The sequence below is a fragment of the Cololabis saira genome, chromosome 3 (assembly GCF_033807715.1).
Source record: "Cololabis saira isolate AMF1-May2022 chromosome 3, fColSai1.1, whole genome shotgun sequence".
Taxonomy (NCBI): domain Eukaryota; kingdom Metazoa; phylum Chordata; class Actinopteri; order Beloniformes; family Belonidae; genus Cololabis; species Cololabis saira.
Genome location: NC_084589.1, coordinates 8,638,103 through 8,654,785, shown reverse-complemented (window position 1 = coordinate 8,654,785; position 16,683 = coordinate 8,638,103). Strand labels below are relative to the sequence as shown.

Below are 16,683 nucleotides of genomic sequence, written 5' to 3'. Positions count from 1 at the left end.
GACCTATTATGCAGCATATTTCTTTTCTTTTTTTCTTTTCTCCCAGTGTGGGAATTTCATCATATCAGTATAATGTCCTTCATGCTCAGCTGCACACTGTTTAGTAAACGCTAAACGCTGTGCAAGAGTGGCAGCAGCATGCTGGGAATATTTACACCCTGAGAGGCCAAACAGCTTTAACTACATTCTAAATTTTAATATTAGAGCCTAGGATTGTTAATTATTGTGTTTTTGTGTTAAGATTGTAAGATTTCTCACCTCATTGACTTACTTAATTGGTGTTATGTTTCTTTTTGAGTAGGATGCTGCTCCACCGATGGTGTGTGTGTGTGTGCGGATGTGATCTTGAATCATGTCACCTTAATAAGTGCTGTAAAGTCAGTGTGGCGTTACTGTTGGTGCTCTCTCCTGTTGCTCTCTCCCCGGCAGAAATACGCCCATGTTCGTCAGGCCCAGCGCGGCTCCAAGCCCTATTACACCTCCACCATGTGGTGGTGCGGCGTGGTCCTCATGGGTATCGGGGAGCTGGGGAACTTTGCCGCCTACGGCTTCGCCCCGGCGTCGCTCATCGCCCCACTGGGCTGTGTGTCCGTCATTGGTGAGCGTGACCTTTTTTCTCCTCATACATAATCCATGTGTGGCAGCAAGAGGAAATGCTGCTTCCTCAGGGAACAGCAGAAACTGCTCCATGTCATTTTTTTTCTGTTTCATTTTCTTTTTCTTCCATTTATACTTCTTTTATAGTATGTCTGAACACCAATGATTAGATTAAAACTGGCATTTTTCAGGATCAGTGTTATTTTTGTACGGATACTCTGCCTCTCAGTTTGTTGGTGTTGAAACCTGAAGGTAACAGAGGGGTTTCGTTTCTGTCAAAGGAATATAAAAGTGCATAGTTCTTTGCCAGCTATTTATGTACACAATTATTCAGCAAGCAAGTCAAAGGAAGAGCTTTTTCTGGCACATTTATCTTCTTCTTTCATAATGAAGCTAGTAAGGCACTGGAGAACTCTGGTGTCCTGGGGAAAAATTGGGGCTCTTTTTGAAAGCTGAGGACTTCTTTCCGTACCCCTACCTGGAAAAAAATAACTTCCAGAAACTTGAAACGTGTTTGAGAGTGAATTTTAATTCTATTTCAACATGAAAAGGTCCAGGAAGCTCGTCCCTAACGTTACCTGCCGGACCTAGTGCTCCTCCTCCCCCCTGGCAGCGCCTGGCTCGTGTCGGCCCGTCTCAGTGATCTGGCCCTGAGCCCGTCCATCTGCTCGCTTTCTTTTCATCTGTTCATAAACCTTTTTTTTTAACAAAAAACCTGCCTGCAGGTATTTCTTTTGGGTCAATCTTGGAGCTTTAGGTGATGAATCTTATCCAGTGGTGGTTGTGTTTCAGGCTGCGTTACTTCACCCGTCTCTGTGGAGCTTCAGCCATCTCTGTAGATGTTTCACTAAGCTGCACTTCAAGTCAGTGGTACTGAACGATGAAGGGTTTCTTTTAGCTTCAGCTTCATTCTATTCTAGTCTTCTGCCTTTTATTCCTGATGCATGCAGTGATCAACTTTTGAAGTGGACTTCAAAAGTTTGCACACTCTTACACATGTCATGCAGGAGTTTTGAGGATGTCCACGCGTCTTAAGACGACTTTGGAGATGTTGACTACTGTATAAAGCTGCAGACCTTGATACAGGTTATTAATCACCGTATGTAGCAGCTGTCCTCAGAGTAACACCTTAAAGTCCTCATTACGTTTGCACCATTTGGAATTGGAAAATAAGCCTAAAAATTGTGCGTAAGAATTGTCCATTAAGTGCTAATCTTAAACTGTTTCCTGTGCATACTGTTTTGGGTTTTTTTCTTAGCACTTATATGGTTTAATGCAACTTCTGGTTTATTGAGGTAGAGGAAAGCACACCTGAATGGGTCCATATGAAAAGAGGAAAATGAACAACATTCACCCAAATTACACGTTTACCTTCAGTGACCAGGCTGATTGGGTTTTCACATCATCGGGGGAGAAAATGCTGATAGAAACAAGCCTTAAAGACCTAGGATGATATTTCCTGTTGCTCTTTTCGAATAAATTTGACCAATTTAGCAACAGAGCAGGAGGTTAAACTCTTAAAAGGAAACTCTGTGCGTGTCGTAGTATTCTTCACATTCAGCCTGAACCCTGAGGATTAATTCGAACTCTTCAAATTTTATAGGTTACCCAGGAAGTCTCATTACTCCTGACAATTTAAATATATTTGACTCACAAATAATCATTGTTATGGCCCACGGTGTGAAGTAAAAATGCCATGAACTTAGCTGGCTCCATCAGTCAGAATAAACAGACCTGCCTTCTCACTACGGCTGGCAGCTCGTCAGTGCAAACGCTCCCAATACGGGTTAGACTTTGAGCACGTTCACGTCTATCCTCCCTCCACCCATCACTCACGGCACCGGAGGTGGCGGTGAGTCAATGATATTAATGATGGCTATTACCCCAGCAATTTGAACGATTTCCCTGTAGCCACGTCTTGCAAAAAGGATGAATGGTTTGAATAATGCACTAAATAAAATGGCAAACCTTGTTAAGAAGGTTGCACCTCTCTCCGGTGTAATTGTGCTGCTCCGTTTGCTTCGGTAAGTTTTTGAAAGATGCCTTTTGCAACACCAACAGCAGAACGGTGACCTCTCAATTCAAGCCAGCGTACACAAAGCTGAGCTTTCCACAGACGACAGCAGTCGCTGTGCTCATTTTCATTTTACTGTCACTCCACTCCATATAAAACCCCCGAGGGTTCGGATGAGGAGTGTTTCTAAATGAGTGTCTTGGCCAGTGACTTCATCAGAGGTGAGGGAGATGTCTGCAGCCATGACGCGCTCCGTCCTCACAGCTAACAAGTGAAGGTGAAGGGATAGTGTCTCTTATCGTGACTCCACCTCGCACTAAACACACACACACACACACACACACACACACAGATGTGCCTACACTATTTTTGCATAACTGAAGTGATGTGTAAAAGCACCTCAGTCTAACACACACACACACACACACACACACACACACACACACACACACACCTGCTGTGCGTTCATGCCTGTTTTCTAACAGCCGTATTCAGATGCCGGTTGGTGGAGCACAGACAGTGGGCCAGACAAAAGGAAACTGGGTGACTGCTAGAATAGGAAATATAACGGTGGCTAGGTGGCTGGAATTTCACAGCAGGCATCGCTTTCTGAATATACAATAGCAGAAGTTGGAGGGGAGGAGAGGAGGGGCAGAGCTGATGTTGCTGCTGTCATCCGCCTGTCCATGCATGTCACTCTGGAACTCCGACACTCCATGAAGAGCAATTACTGCCGTCCCGTCCACACACTTCTCTGTATTTGTAATGACAGCGTCATCGCCATGCCTCCGCAGCTTTGGCCCTGTCTCTTAGATACCATGTCATCACATTCAGAGGAGGACGAAGGCCAGGAAATAAACAGAAACCTACTGCATGAGCTCTCCATGGCTGACTTAATTGTGTGGTTACCGCAGTAAATAAAATGTTAACATAGAATTCAGATGGGTTCAGATAGGTGCAGTTTGCCATTTATGTTCAGAATCAGATCTGGAAATACATCATGTGCTTTAGGGCTGGGCGATATGGACCAAAAGTCATATCTCGATATTTTCTAGCTGAATGGCGATACTCTATATATATCGATATTTTTTCTGTGCCATAATTGGGGTTTCCCCCAAAGCATTATAGCATAGCATCTCTGTTAGCTTCATTTTTTTCTGAGGCAAACCCTTAAAAAAACAGTCAGTTTTAATACAAAGCCTCGTGCCAAATGTCACACAGGTTCCTTTATTAACAGAGGTCTGCACAATATCAAAATGTATAAAACAAATGAAATAAAAATAAACTGCCTGCATATATACAATAAAAACGCTTCTTGAATAAAATAAAACAAATATCCCTTTCCTGCATAACAATTAAATTAAAATACACTGTGCAATTAATACAATGTAGACAGTAACAGGCAGACTTTTCCACTGAGGTTGACAGTTGTGTAAATAACAAAACATTTGTGCAAATCTCAAATAAAATATTCAAGTCAATTTTTCACAAAATAAGCTATATCAAAATCATAAAAAAAATGATAATTTTAAATCGATATAAACGATATTGTCTCGTACCATATCGCGTTTGAAAATATATCGATATATATTAAAATCTCGATATATCGCCCAGCCCTAATGTGCTTATTGCCTAAACATTTCTACTAGTCAGCCTTTGAGTTTAGGTAGGAGATGTTGAAAACAAACAATTAAAAAGTTCAGCCCCCTAACTTCAGACCTCCCTCCAAAGCAGACAAACGGCAACGTCTGTCCACTGAAGAAAAACGGAGACAAGGCAACAGTGCAGTCACTCCCACTGGCTTCATCCTGTTTCCAGAGGTGATTAACAGTTTTTGTTTTGACATTAGAGCATTTAATTGTCTGAAATCGGGGCGTGAATAAATTTCACGCTTGCACATAACACATCCGTAGAGTGTTTAGCTTTGACGTTGTCTGGAAGATGACAGCCAGACTTGAGCCACTTTCATCTGTTGGTGTCGTATCCCTGAGGTGAAAGAATGTCAGACACGGCGCGTCTTTCCCCGCAGGGATGTTCCCGCTGCTGCACGTCTGAAAGAACATGCATTAAAGGTAGAGCTGATCTGATGCGTACAAACAAGCCGCGACACACGCGCATGCACGCACTCGCGGGAGCGGGTGACACGACCGCATCCCCCAGAGGTTCCTGTCGCCACATTTCTCATTTTATCAAGCTGTGTGAATCTCACTTTGCTATGTTTGTTGCTATGGTTACTTGTTAGATCCAGCTGGTCCCAGAGGCAAAAGAGCTGTCCTAAATGTGTATGTGAATGTGCTCACAGCATGAAATATTTAACAACTTACTGTTTCATCAGATTATAAAGGAGAGTGTTTGTAAACTTCCAGTTTGACAGAGCCGCCCCGGCTCCATCGTGCTCATCCATCCATGGTCATTTCAGACGACGAGCGTCATCGCCGTCTTGTTTGCGACGGTTTCATATTGTGAGCACGTATTAGGGAAAAATGTTGCATTTGACCATTTTATTTAAAGTACTACTTCTACTAAATCAAGATACTTGGGTTTATAAGTGTCTATGATCTATTCTGTCGTGACCACTAGCAAAAATGAGCTTGTCTGTTTTCCTACATGAACACAATAATCCCCGTCTGCTTTACTGCTATGCCCCTCACATGCTGAGATTTCCATGTCGTGTCCACATGATGGCTGCAGAGCCTGTGCACAAATTCAAATGGCCTGTTTTTCAGGACTTTCCAGCCATTTTTCAAATCCGTTTTTGTCTCTGTTCACGTGCCATCACCTGCTCTCCCATCTGGCTGGTTATCCACCTGCTGCCAACACGCACCACAGCTGCCACAGCTGACTTGCTCCAACTCTAACAAATGATGCAAGATTAGCTTCTCTGGGGTTGTTGAGTTTTGGCAGAGGTGTCAAGTAACAAAGTACAAATACTTTGTTACCTTACTTAAGTAGAAATTTTGGTTATCTATACTTCACTGGAGTAATGAATTTTTATTTTTACTCCTTACATTTTCATTTGCAATTATCTGTACTTTTTACTCCTTACATTTTAAAAACAGCCTCGTTACTCTATTTCATTTCAGCCTTTAAATAAAAACTATCCAGTTAAATTGCTCCATCCGGATAGAGTGAATTTGGTTGTGGTTGTTTCAGATGTTCTTGTCCAGTTTTGTTCTTACATCCGTTCCCTCAGATTCCTGCAACTAAACTTGGATGTACATTCCAATAAAGGTTAGGATAAATGATAACATGCCTCTGAAGTTTGACTTTTTGCACCATTACAATACTTATAGGCAACTAGTCATCATATCTCCTGCTCTCTGAAACACATGTTAATGCTCAATAGTACACATATATGCTTCTTTAATATATTTGCATTATACTAAGATGCATTCATTTTCAATGGCTTTTTTCCCCCTTACATTACTTTTACTTTTATACTTTAAGTAGTTTTGAAACCAGTACTTTTATACTTTTACTTGAGTAAAAAACTTGAGTTGATACTTCAACTTCTACAGGAGTATTTTTAAACTCTAGTATCTATACTTCTACCTGAGTAATGAATGTGAATACTGAAGACACCTCTGAGTTTTGGGGACCTTGAGGAGAGGTGTTATATAAGCTGACCTGTCACTTACATATCTTTAGTGCCAATTGCCCGTTTGCCCTCTCGTTTGCGTGTCTGCTCGCATGTCTGCCCGTCTCCAGACCCGTCTCCAGACCCGTCCCCAGACCCGTCTCCAGACCCGTCTCCAGACCCGTCTCCAGACCCGTCTCCAGACCCGTCTCCAGACCCGTCCCCAGACCCGTCCCCAGACCCGTCTCCAGACCCGTCTCCAGACCCGTCTCCAGACCCGTCTCCAGACCCGTCTCCAGACCCGTCTCCAGACCCGTCTCCGTGTGTGACAGCCTAATGTGTGGAGAGTATGTGTCTGCCTCGGCTCGGTGCATAGCCCAGGGAAACATCAAGATGACTAATCTGAGGCTTAGCTCATGTGCGACTGATTGCTTTTCTTAGTCTCAATTTTTGACAATGATCTTGATGAATGGTTTTGTAAAAGCATGAGGCTGGAAATAACATGCTGGCATTTGTTGATTCTGGTGTTATAAAGTCCAAGTGAGTTCCACTGAGCATCGGATCACAGATTGCATCATGCTGACTAATATAACATACCAAGTATTCTAGGTAAGGGCGTTTATTGTGGCCACTGTCCTTATAAAATACATGTAGTAAGTGTGTTATACCATGCATATGTGAAATCATCCAGCCTTTTTCTATTCTTGGCTCATCTTGTTCAGATCTGGGACGGGGAGTGGGTCCCAGTTTATCTTTTGGTGGGTGTCTCTATAGCAGAGCCACGACGATACAGACGATGGAGAAAAAGGAAAGAGGAAAACACAAATTAAGAACCACCAAATAGCTTCATGTGCAGGTTTTTGGACCCACACAGACTTAGTGGGAACATGTAAACTCCACGGAAAAGCTGCAACTGGGATTTGTATCAGGGGCTCTGTGGCTGGCACACTAACCACCACACCACCAGCTCTTTACACTTCTTAAAGAAATGCATATGCACAATGGATGTAAAGTTGTGTAACTTAAAATAATTTGATATATTTTCACTTTTCAGCCAGCGCTATCATATCGGTGGTTTTCCTCAAGGAGACGTTGTGTGCCGCCGACATCGTTGGTAAGTAAACACAGAGCAGCTGAATGCACACGTGACCTCTGAGGCTGCTGATTGGATTGTTTTGAGAAGGAACTATTATAGTTCATAACCATAAAACATTCCTAAAATGAAGAGAAGAGACATTCCAGGATGTGGGGAACTTATTTTGCTTTAACATTGTATCTAATGTAAAAGGAAGATGAGAGGCCCAGTTTGAATAGCTGTGTTCAGTCCTTATTATGTTGTTTTGTTGCTTTATGAAAGCTTTTGTTTCCTGCAAGAGGCTGCAGAGTCTGCTGCTCGATGGCATGACTGTTACGGCTCTCACAGTACGATGATCAATACAACTGCCTTATTGGAATTTCCTATCAGCAGGACACAGCTGGTCAACCAAATAAAACACCTGCAGTCTCTGCCGTCTGTGTTTTGATCCTGTAGTTGCTGAAAGGCTTCATCAGCCAGACTGTAAATATTTGTTTGCAAAAATGCTAATTTCATAGCGGGGCAAACTTTGGAAGTAAACTTTTTTTTTGTTTCAGCAACACCTTTTGTGAAAAAGAGAGTTCAGGCAAAAAAAATATATAAATAAGCAGTAATTAAAGACACAAGAACCACGGACACAACCCCCCCAAATAAAAGGAGGCTGGAAGGATATTCTGTGTTTATGTGTGGAGTTGAATAGAGTCTGAGAAAAGTGTCTCTTCAAGTACAAAAGTTGTGGATTTTAAGACATGTCTTCATTATGAAACCATGATGATTCACAGAATCACTGGATTAAAACCTAAATAGAGAGATATTTGAGGGCGATCTCACCAGTCGGTGCTCTGTGTCTTCCTCAGGGGGCTCCCTGGCCATAACGGGAACGTACCTCCTGGTGACCTTCGCCCCCCACACTTCCACACACATCACAGCTCACCTGGTCCGCTACTACGTCGTCAGCTGGCACTTCCTGCTTTATCTTGTGAGTACGCTTTTAACTTTCTGCTTAGTTCACTCGTGCAGAGGTCAGTACAAGCAATTTAAGCCCGCAATGGCAACCTGAGGATGCTTTCATGAATAACTCCATGACAACTTTTGATTTTTCAATTCAATTCATGAAAGAAAAAAAACGAAACATAATCTCCGTCCTACCCCAGTGTGATTGGTTTCTGATTTCATTATGCCCATCATACCTGGCCCTGTGTGGCCGTGACTGGTCAGATCCCTACTTTTTTATTATTATTATTCATCCTTTTCAGTACATTTGATGAATGTCATCATTTATATCCCCCTCATTTGGCCTTTATCTTTTCTTGTTCTGTGATGTGGAAATAATGGAAGGTTCATGTGTCAATACCAGCATAAATAACTAAATGCATCTCATATTCTGCAAGTGCATTTTCATGTACTCTCCGAGTCCAAATTCTCCTCGGGCAGAAATGGCATAAACATAGCTGTTGCCATGGTGATGCTTCAGAAGTACGCAGTTGAGCGGAAACAAAGTGTTTCTGTCTAAAACTGAAATCATCTATTAAATGTTAATGTTGGCTCCGAATGTTAATGCTGGCGGTGATTTATTGGTTACAAACCCTTGTTTTTGAGGGTTCTGCAGAGCGGGCTCGTGTCCCGAGCTCCTGCGCTGACACCGGCACTCCTATGCTCAGAGTTTTCCACTCATCATGTTAATCTCCTCATGTAAAAACCCCGGTGCTCAGTGGAGTTGAGGTGTGACAAGAAAGCACTAACCCCTCCAATCTCCGGGTGATAGCTCACATCTCTTCAAGGTCAGTTTTTGATTTCATTATTCAGCGCGCAGCATTTCATTCATCTATATTCCTCCTCGTTGAATATGGTCCTATTTTCTGAATTAATTCAAATAAACTCAATGAACCAGGTGCTGCATGGAGAGGAAAAGAGATGTTCTTGCAGACACGGGTCTCTATAAAGAGTTAGCTCGGCTGCAGTGATTGATGGCGTGTTAAGATCTATACAATTTTGAATCTGTTAATTGTCATCAGGCTGCAAGGGAGCGATCTCAGCGAGTGTGGGATCAACAGTAGCTGGTGATTAATCAGAGGAAATGTAATATCAGTTGCTTCCTTCTGCAAGTCTGTCAGTCTGCACGGACCGTCGGTGTCATTGGAAGTGTGTGTTGTATGAAACGTAAACCTGCCATCAGCGACCAAGGTTCTTGTTAATCCATTTCCTAACAGAATGATTAGATTTTGAAAAAGGCCCTTTGTTTGAAGTACTTACTACAACGCCAAGATGATATTGAGAGACATTTAAAGGTCAGCGTGCCCTTTTTTCCCCTCAATACTGCCGTTGTGCTGTTCCCAGGCTCTCCATCCATTAGAGCCGTGTACAGTTTATCCGAGGCCCTCCAACGGCCGAGTGCTATTGGACTCACAAGGACGGCCCCAGGCGTTTCTCATTAAAGACTAGAAATTCATTTCATCTTTCCACCACAGCCATTTGTTTCCAGTAAAATGTGTTTTTTTTCTCTGGTTGCACTTTCTTGCTCAGATAATTCAGTAAAAGTGAAGCTCAAATTTTCATTTTCTATGCAAAGTTTGAGAAATTGATTCTGCTTTTATGATTCTTGTATAACCCTCTCCCGCTTTTGTCTCCACAGTTTATAGAGGTCGTCCTGTTTTGCATCCTGCTCTATCTGTACAAGAGGAGGAATGTGAAGCACATTGTCATCGTGATGCTGCTGGTGGCCCTGCTTGGTATGAGCTAGTGGGTGCTGTCTAAATGAGGGCAGAGGTCAGGAATTAAGCCATTTTCAGCAGTCACAGGTTGCCTTGTTGCCAGGCTACCGAAGACGGACCTCTGCTCTGCTATCGTTTTGTAAAGAGATGAGTACAGAACAGTGGAGGGAAAACTAGTTCAACATAACTCATATTAATAAGAACCAGTAAGCTACTTTAATTTCTACAAATGCTAACATGATCTATGGGCTTTGTGTTGTTGTTGCAGCTTCTCTTACAGTGATCTCAGTCAAAGCTGTGTCAGGGATGATCACAGAGTCAATAAAGGGCCAGCTGCAGTTCATCTACCCCATCTTCTACGTCATGCTGGTTGTCATGGCGGCCTCCTGCGCGTTCCAGATCAAGTTAGTCAGCCCTTCCCTCCGTCTACTTCTCTCTGTGTGCTAATCTGGCACCAGGCCGCTTTTTATCGACACTTCCCAGATGTTATTTCATTCTTTCCACAGATTTCTGAATCAGGCAATGAAGATGTTTGATGCCACTGAAGTGGTCCCAATCAACTTCGTGTTCTTCACCGCCAGTGCCATCCTTGCAGGTACGCCGGTCACGTCATCTGGGTCACGCTGCGCTGCATTTGCACTGAGGGGTCAAACTATGGAGTAATATTTGTGCCAGAATCCTGAGCGAGCAAAGATATATTCTGTGCACACAAGGAGAGATTTTGAGCACAGGAAAATATATTTTGCAAGCACATCAATTATATTTCAAAAAGAAATTACACTTGAGCAAACAAAAACATATTCTGTGTGCACAAACAGGCCGCTGCACTCGCTCGCTCCCCCCATCCTGCTCTCGCTCAACATCTCTCGCTCTGCATGCTCGGGTTTGTTCTCTCCGCTCGATCAGCTTGGCACACACATTACAAATGTTCCACAAAACTAACCAATCAGAGACCTGGCCAAAGTACGTCCTGATTGGCTGTTTGCTCTCCAATTGGATCGCTGGTTACTTTAACCCGGAAAAAATCGATATATCACAGTCAAGAACAAGTCGTTGTACAACAAGAGCTGGATGGAAAAAGATATTTGGTCTGTCCTTCATTTAGTTGATAGCATGGGTGATTTGTTATCATATGAGAACTCTTGCCTTAAATATGACCTTGCTTGCAACCGTAATACATTTAAATCTATCACCAAAGCCAGCCCCAAATCTGGTTTGAATTTGATAAAAGGTGTTTAAACTAATCCTACTCCGATCATCATTTTCCACAACTTTTATAATTGATGTGCTTGCAAAATATATTTCCCTATGCTCAAAATCACTCCTTGTGTGCACAGAATATATCTTTGCTGGTTCACGATTCTGGCACAAATATCACTCCATATCAAACCTGATGACTAGTTAAAGATGAATGTAAACCAAGTTGGGTGCATTTGACCTGCTGCAACATGGCAGAGTTGGAGAAACAAGACACTTGCATCCAGCAGAGCGGCTCTTGTATTTTCATGCATTACACGGTAGCCACATGACTGTAGGCAACAGTAAGACGCCATTGGAGCGTTTTCTAAATGAGAAACAGACAAACCCGATAAAACTACAGCTGCGATGATGGATTACCATGTTGCTTACTGAACTCTGAATCCTCTGGGTTCGAGCTGAAGAGTTGGACATCCATCGAGGAACATTCCTTCTGTCACTTCTGAGTCTTGGGTGGAAATGAAATGCAGCTTAATGACCTGATCCCCGGCGCTGCCAGTACCTGATGTAATCATGCTTTTATATTAGGAGACACACTCCGGATTTGTTTAGATTGGATCAAGCCCATGCAGCCTGCATTGTCCTCATGGCGCAAATATTCATCGGAAAAACCAAATATACTTTGTTCCGTGGCTCAAAGTCTCCACCAAATACATTATTCATTCATGTTAAACCGTATTTGCTTGGACTCCTGAGACGGGTTACTGCCGAGCCTCTTTCAAACAAGATTTAGTCGACAGATGTGCTCGCAGCTTTCTCTGGACCGGGCACGAGACTGAAGGGGGGGGGGGGCATAAACCAGTATGAACTCATTCACAGCATCAATGCTAATATTTGCTCTTATTTTTATCGCTGATCATCTTTATTTAGCGAGCAGTTTGTTCATCCCTGGCACTGATATGATAGCGTGTACTGACTCTGACAGTGGCATTCATTCATTTGTAATGAGTATTTGGCTATGAAACACAAATACTGTTTAAACATGCTCTCTGGAGAGAATAGTGCACGTTTGCTCTTAATGCGGAGGCTTTTAGTTTCCGTTTGCATTAGCATACACAGGGTTTCAAAGAAAGCTATACAACATAACTGCACAGAAGCATGTCTACGAATATTATTAGGAAACTGTTCAAGATAAAATTGGGGGTGTTTTTAATTTAAAGGGGACCTATTATGAAAAACATGTTTTTTCTTGCTTTAACATATATAAAGTGGTCTCCCCTCAGCCTGCCAACTCAGAGAAGGAGGAAAGCAACCAAATTCTGCAGTGTCTGTACAGCTGCCCGGATGAGCTGTTCAGATTCTGCTCCCTTTCGTTACGTAACGACAAGAGCGATGCGTGAAACGCCCACAACTAACTCTGGCCGGAACAACAACAACTAATTCCGACGGCCGGAGCTTCCGCCATTTTTTCATAGCGGTGTATCGCGTCATTCAGGCAGCCAATCAGCACAGAGCCTCATTATCATAGCCCCGCCCACTCAGAATCCTGCATAGATAATGAGGTTAGAGAATGGGAAGATAAAGACATGGTTTAGAGGCTGAATTTCTAATTTATTTAGCAAAAACTCTCAAAATCTTGTTTTTTAAGACATTCAAAGCCTGTTTAAAATAGGTATTAGATGCCATAATAGGTCCCCTTTAATAAACACTAAACACTTTAATAAACACAACTGGATTTTCTCTCATGTCAGGCATTAAAGGGTTAATAATTACAGAAAATGTAAATGTGTTTGAAATGGTTTCTTCTCTCATTTTAGCTGTAATGAAGCACGAAAGTGTTTTTTTTATTGGATACATTTAAAAAACGAACCTGCAGTCTGAATGCCACAAGAAGAAAGTCTGGATATTTTCTTACTATTACATTTTAAATATTACATACATCAGGTGGTCTTTTCATTTGTTGACAAGTACAGACGACTTACTCCTAGAAAGTTGTATGAGGGTTCAGCTTCATCCAACGACATCATTTCTAATGTGCTGCTGCAAAACTTTCTGCTTTAGCTGAAATCATCACACACACACACACACACACACACGCTACAGCTAGTTGAGCTGGTGATTCACACCTGCATGTGTGAAACATTCATGAGTCCTTGTTCAGCAAAAGCAAAAGTATTTATAGCAAGAGATTTCTCAGGCAGTTTATTTCAGAGGTTTCCTTCGATAAAATGCTTCGTCACTATTTGCACTCTTTCTTTCTGAGCACCGTGAGACCTCACTTTGCTGAGATCTCTCATCCTCTGATATGACGTGAACCCGTTCCGGGGGTTGCCTCAGAAATGGAGGCAAATGTTGTATCAAGAATAAACATCAGCTTTGGGTGAACGTCGAACAAAAGAGCTGCTTTTTCCAGATAAACTCACAGGAGAGCCAGAGCCACCAGATACGTGGCATTTGGAGTTTACCTTTTCTGACAAAGCTCTCGGTGCTACTACTGCTCGGTCCACCCACACAGGTAACCCACAATTGACTTCACTGAGCAACAAATTGCTGGAGTATTATACGAGTGGTGTGAGAACACCCGTGGGTGGATTTTATTCCTTTTAAGATTAGTTTCGTTCCACAATGAAGAAAATTATTGTTTTTGGTTTTACCCGGATGATGGTGACAGAGGTCACATTTCTTTAAAGGTAAAAAGCAGAAAAGCGACTATATCAGCCGTTGTGTGCCAACCAGAGCCGTGTTGAACAAATCCACGGGAAAATATTTTTAAGGGCGTTCTCATTACGATAATGAGCTGTGGTTCCCCTGCTCCTCGTCTGTGAAACCTGCGTCCTGCAGGTGAAGATGAAAAGCTTTCCTCGTCACTAGCGCTGGGGATCGATTCAAATGTCAAGAATCAATTCGATTCCGATTCTTAAGATTCAGAATCGATTATCAAGATTCGATTCGATTCGATTCCGATATTGATTTGGGTTAGTGTTATTAAAACTGTTTTTTGAGCTGTTGCATGAATTATATGACTGTAGTTCTGCAACATATTAATACTAGTATTATATTGAGATAAACAGCAAGTATTGCAGCTAATGATGCTGTAAGGACCAATCAGCTCCCAGAATGCTGATAGAACTGCTTTCAGAAACATCATGTGGGTCAGAATTACCAAACAGATCCAGGGAGGAAACAGAGACAGATGAAATCGGTTTTATTTTTTCCCACATTCTGTTTTTTTGGTTCATTTTCGGTCTATTTTGGTTTTTAATTTTTGAGCATTTGGTTTTTAGCATTTTTTTTGCAAATGTAACCCCAAGACAGTATATAAAGTAATGAAATATAGACAATTTATGCAATTATAACCTAACACTTTAATGTTTTCATACCTTTAAACATATTTAAAGGCAAAAACATGGCACCAGTTATTCTCGTGTCCAACAAAACATTCCTTTTTTGGGGATAAACAAAAAAATAACCAAAAGTTGTAATGTAATGATGAAAAAAAAATAAATAAATAAAAATAATCGATCTTTAGACATATAAATTGATTTTTAGGAATTAATGAGAATCGATTTAGAATTGGGAAATCGATTTTTTTCAACACAGGCCTACTCGTCACGTTCTGCTCACAGATGTGTCAAACTACAAAGAAAGTACCAGATGTGTTTTGTTCCTGTCGGGAGTAAAATGCTTTTTAATTTTGCAGGGATAATATTTTACCAGGAGTTTGAAGGCCTGGCTTTACTGAACATTTGTATGTTCTTGTTTGGGTAAGTAACAGCCACAACTACAAACCTAAATATTTCATTTATTTCAGTCGGTTGGTCTTCAAACTCTTTTTAAAATTCTTTTCCAGCTGTCTTCTGTCCTTTATTGGAGTTTTCCTGATAGCTCGAAACAGGCCAAAGATAAAGCAGCAGGATCGCAACTTTATTGAAATGGGCAAGGTTCCTGGTAAGTTTGTGTCTTCAGCATTTCTCCACAGATGGCAGAATGAGTGCAGGGGCACTTAATCCTGGCCTCATCTGACTGCAAATGTCTGCAGCCCCTGAGCAGCAGGGTCTGTCTAATGAGCTGTCCACGTCCACAGGAAGAAGACACACAGACAAAGTGCAGCCGGAGGCGAGGACTCAAACATACGGATCACTGGCAGCCAAACTCATGTGCAACAGATCTGGCCAAACAGACGACTCATAGGCCCGGCTCCATCTGTCGGGACTGCTATTCTGGTGAAATTGTTCGGTGCCTGCGTCTCTTCCTGGTGTTCAACAAAATATCTGTTTATAGAGTGAAATAATAAGAATCAGCCAGAGCCGTTGCCAGCCAACCGCTGCTATCAGTCATCACGTTGTTAGGGTTTGCTCTCCAAAGTGGCGAGAAGCTCTGTATTCTTGAAAAAACAAATGTGCTCATCTTTCTGCATTACTTTCAGCAGTCAATGTTGGTGTACCTGATGAATGAAAAACTGACTCCAAAATGAGATTAAAACCCTAAGATGAAAAACAACACACGCTTCACTAAGCAGAGGCTTTTATTTTTGAACAGAAGTGAGACCACAAGGTGACAGATTGCATTTCAGTTGAACACGATTGTGTTTCAGATGAATAAACGGGTGTTGGTGGGTTTCTGTGTGTGGACGAGTGTTACGCTTCAACAGCATCACATCATGTGTCATAGTAAATGCACTACTGCCCTCTAATGGTGGTGGTTGTGGGGGGGGTGATCCGATGAACATGCACTCCTGTACATGTGTAGATGTCATGTGAATTCACCTGATTCAACATGGCAGGTCCATTTTCTTTTCCTTCAAGTTGCTTTAAAATGTTCGGAGATAACTTGACAGTTTTGTTTAAATGCACCACCTCCCATCGCTGAGCTCCATCTCCAAAAAGGTGCAGCGCACCTCGCTTAAAAAAGCACGAGTGCACCGCCTGACCGCCCATCTTCACCTCAGATAAACCTCAGATCGCATACTTGACTGAACCGCTACCAAATCGTGTTGCCAGGCAACAAAACTCTTATCTGCCACCCACACATTACAGGACATGTGGGAACCACTGCTCATGCCAGTGTACCTACGAGAAAAGTTTAAGATGTTCAGGTTAAACTCTTAAGAGAAGTGAAACTGTTACCGTCCACACATTTGTTCCTCACCTGCTTATGTCAAACAAAAACCTCTTAAATTGGCCTTTAGACAAAAAATTTGATACATTTCTGAGTCCATCCAAATACTTTTAGTTCTTAGAATAGAATATCATGCAAGTAAACACTCAAGCTCAGTATTTTTAAATCTAAAAATCAGTCACGGTGTGTAAAATAAGTCAATGTTATTCCTTGTGGAACCAACATTAAAATAAAGATACGACCCCCGAGGTTTGGAGACCCGTCAGCTTTCCCTTCATGGAGCCTCGCTCTGACAAAGGCACTGGTATGAAAACAAAACTGCAAACACAAGCAGCTCCGTGGAGCTGAAACCGTTAGGCCCGTCCTACTGGTGTATAATTTACTCAAATAAAAA

General features: G+C 42.1%; 1 protein-coding gene across 1 annotated transcript in view; it reads left to right on the top strand.

Moving 5' to 3' along the window:
• The window catches only part of LOC133425100 (NIPA-like protein 2), a 38,018-nt gene extending 22,228 nt beyond the window's left edge, over positions 1-15,790 (top strand). Inside the window, exons 3-11 of the mRNA XM_061715783.1 lie at positions 430-598; positions 7,243-7,302; positions 8,121-8,242; positions 9,896-9,992; positions 10,243-10,378; positions 10,481-10,569; positions 14,872-14,935; positions 15,022-15,119; positions 15,256-15,790. Coding sequence (XP_061571767.1) covers positions 430-598; positions 7,243-7,302; positions 8,121-8,242; positions 9,896-9,992; positions 10,243-10,378; positions 10,481-10,569; positions 14,872-14,935; positions 15,022-15,119; positions 15,256-15,362 — 942 coding nt within the window. The 3' untranslated portion in view covers positions 15,363-15,790. The remainder of the gene's footprint in view (positions 1-429; positions 599-7,242; positions 7,303-8,120; positions 8,243-9,895; positions 9,993-10,242; positions 10,379-10,480; positions 10,570-14,871; positions 14,936-15,021; positions 15,120-15,255) is intronic.
• Positions 15,791-16,683: the final 893 nt, after the last annotated feature.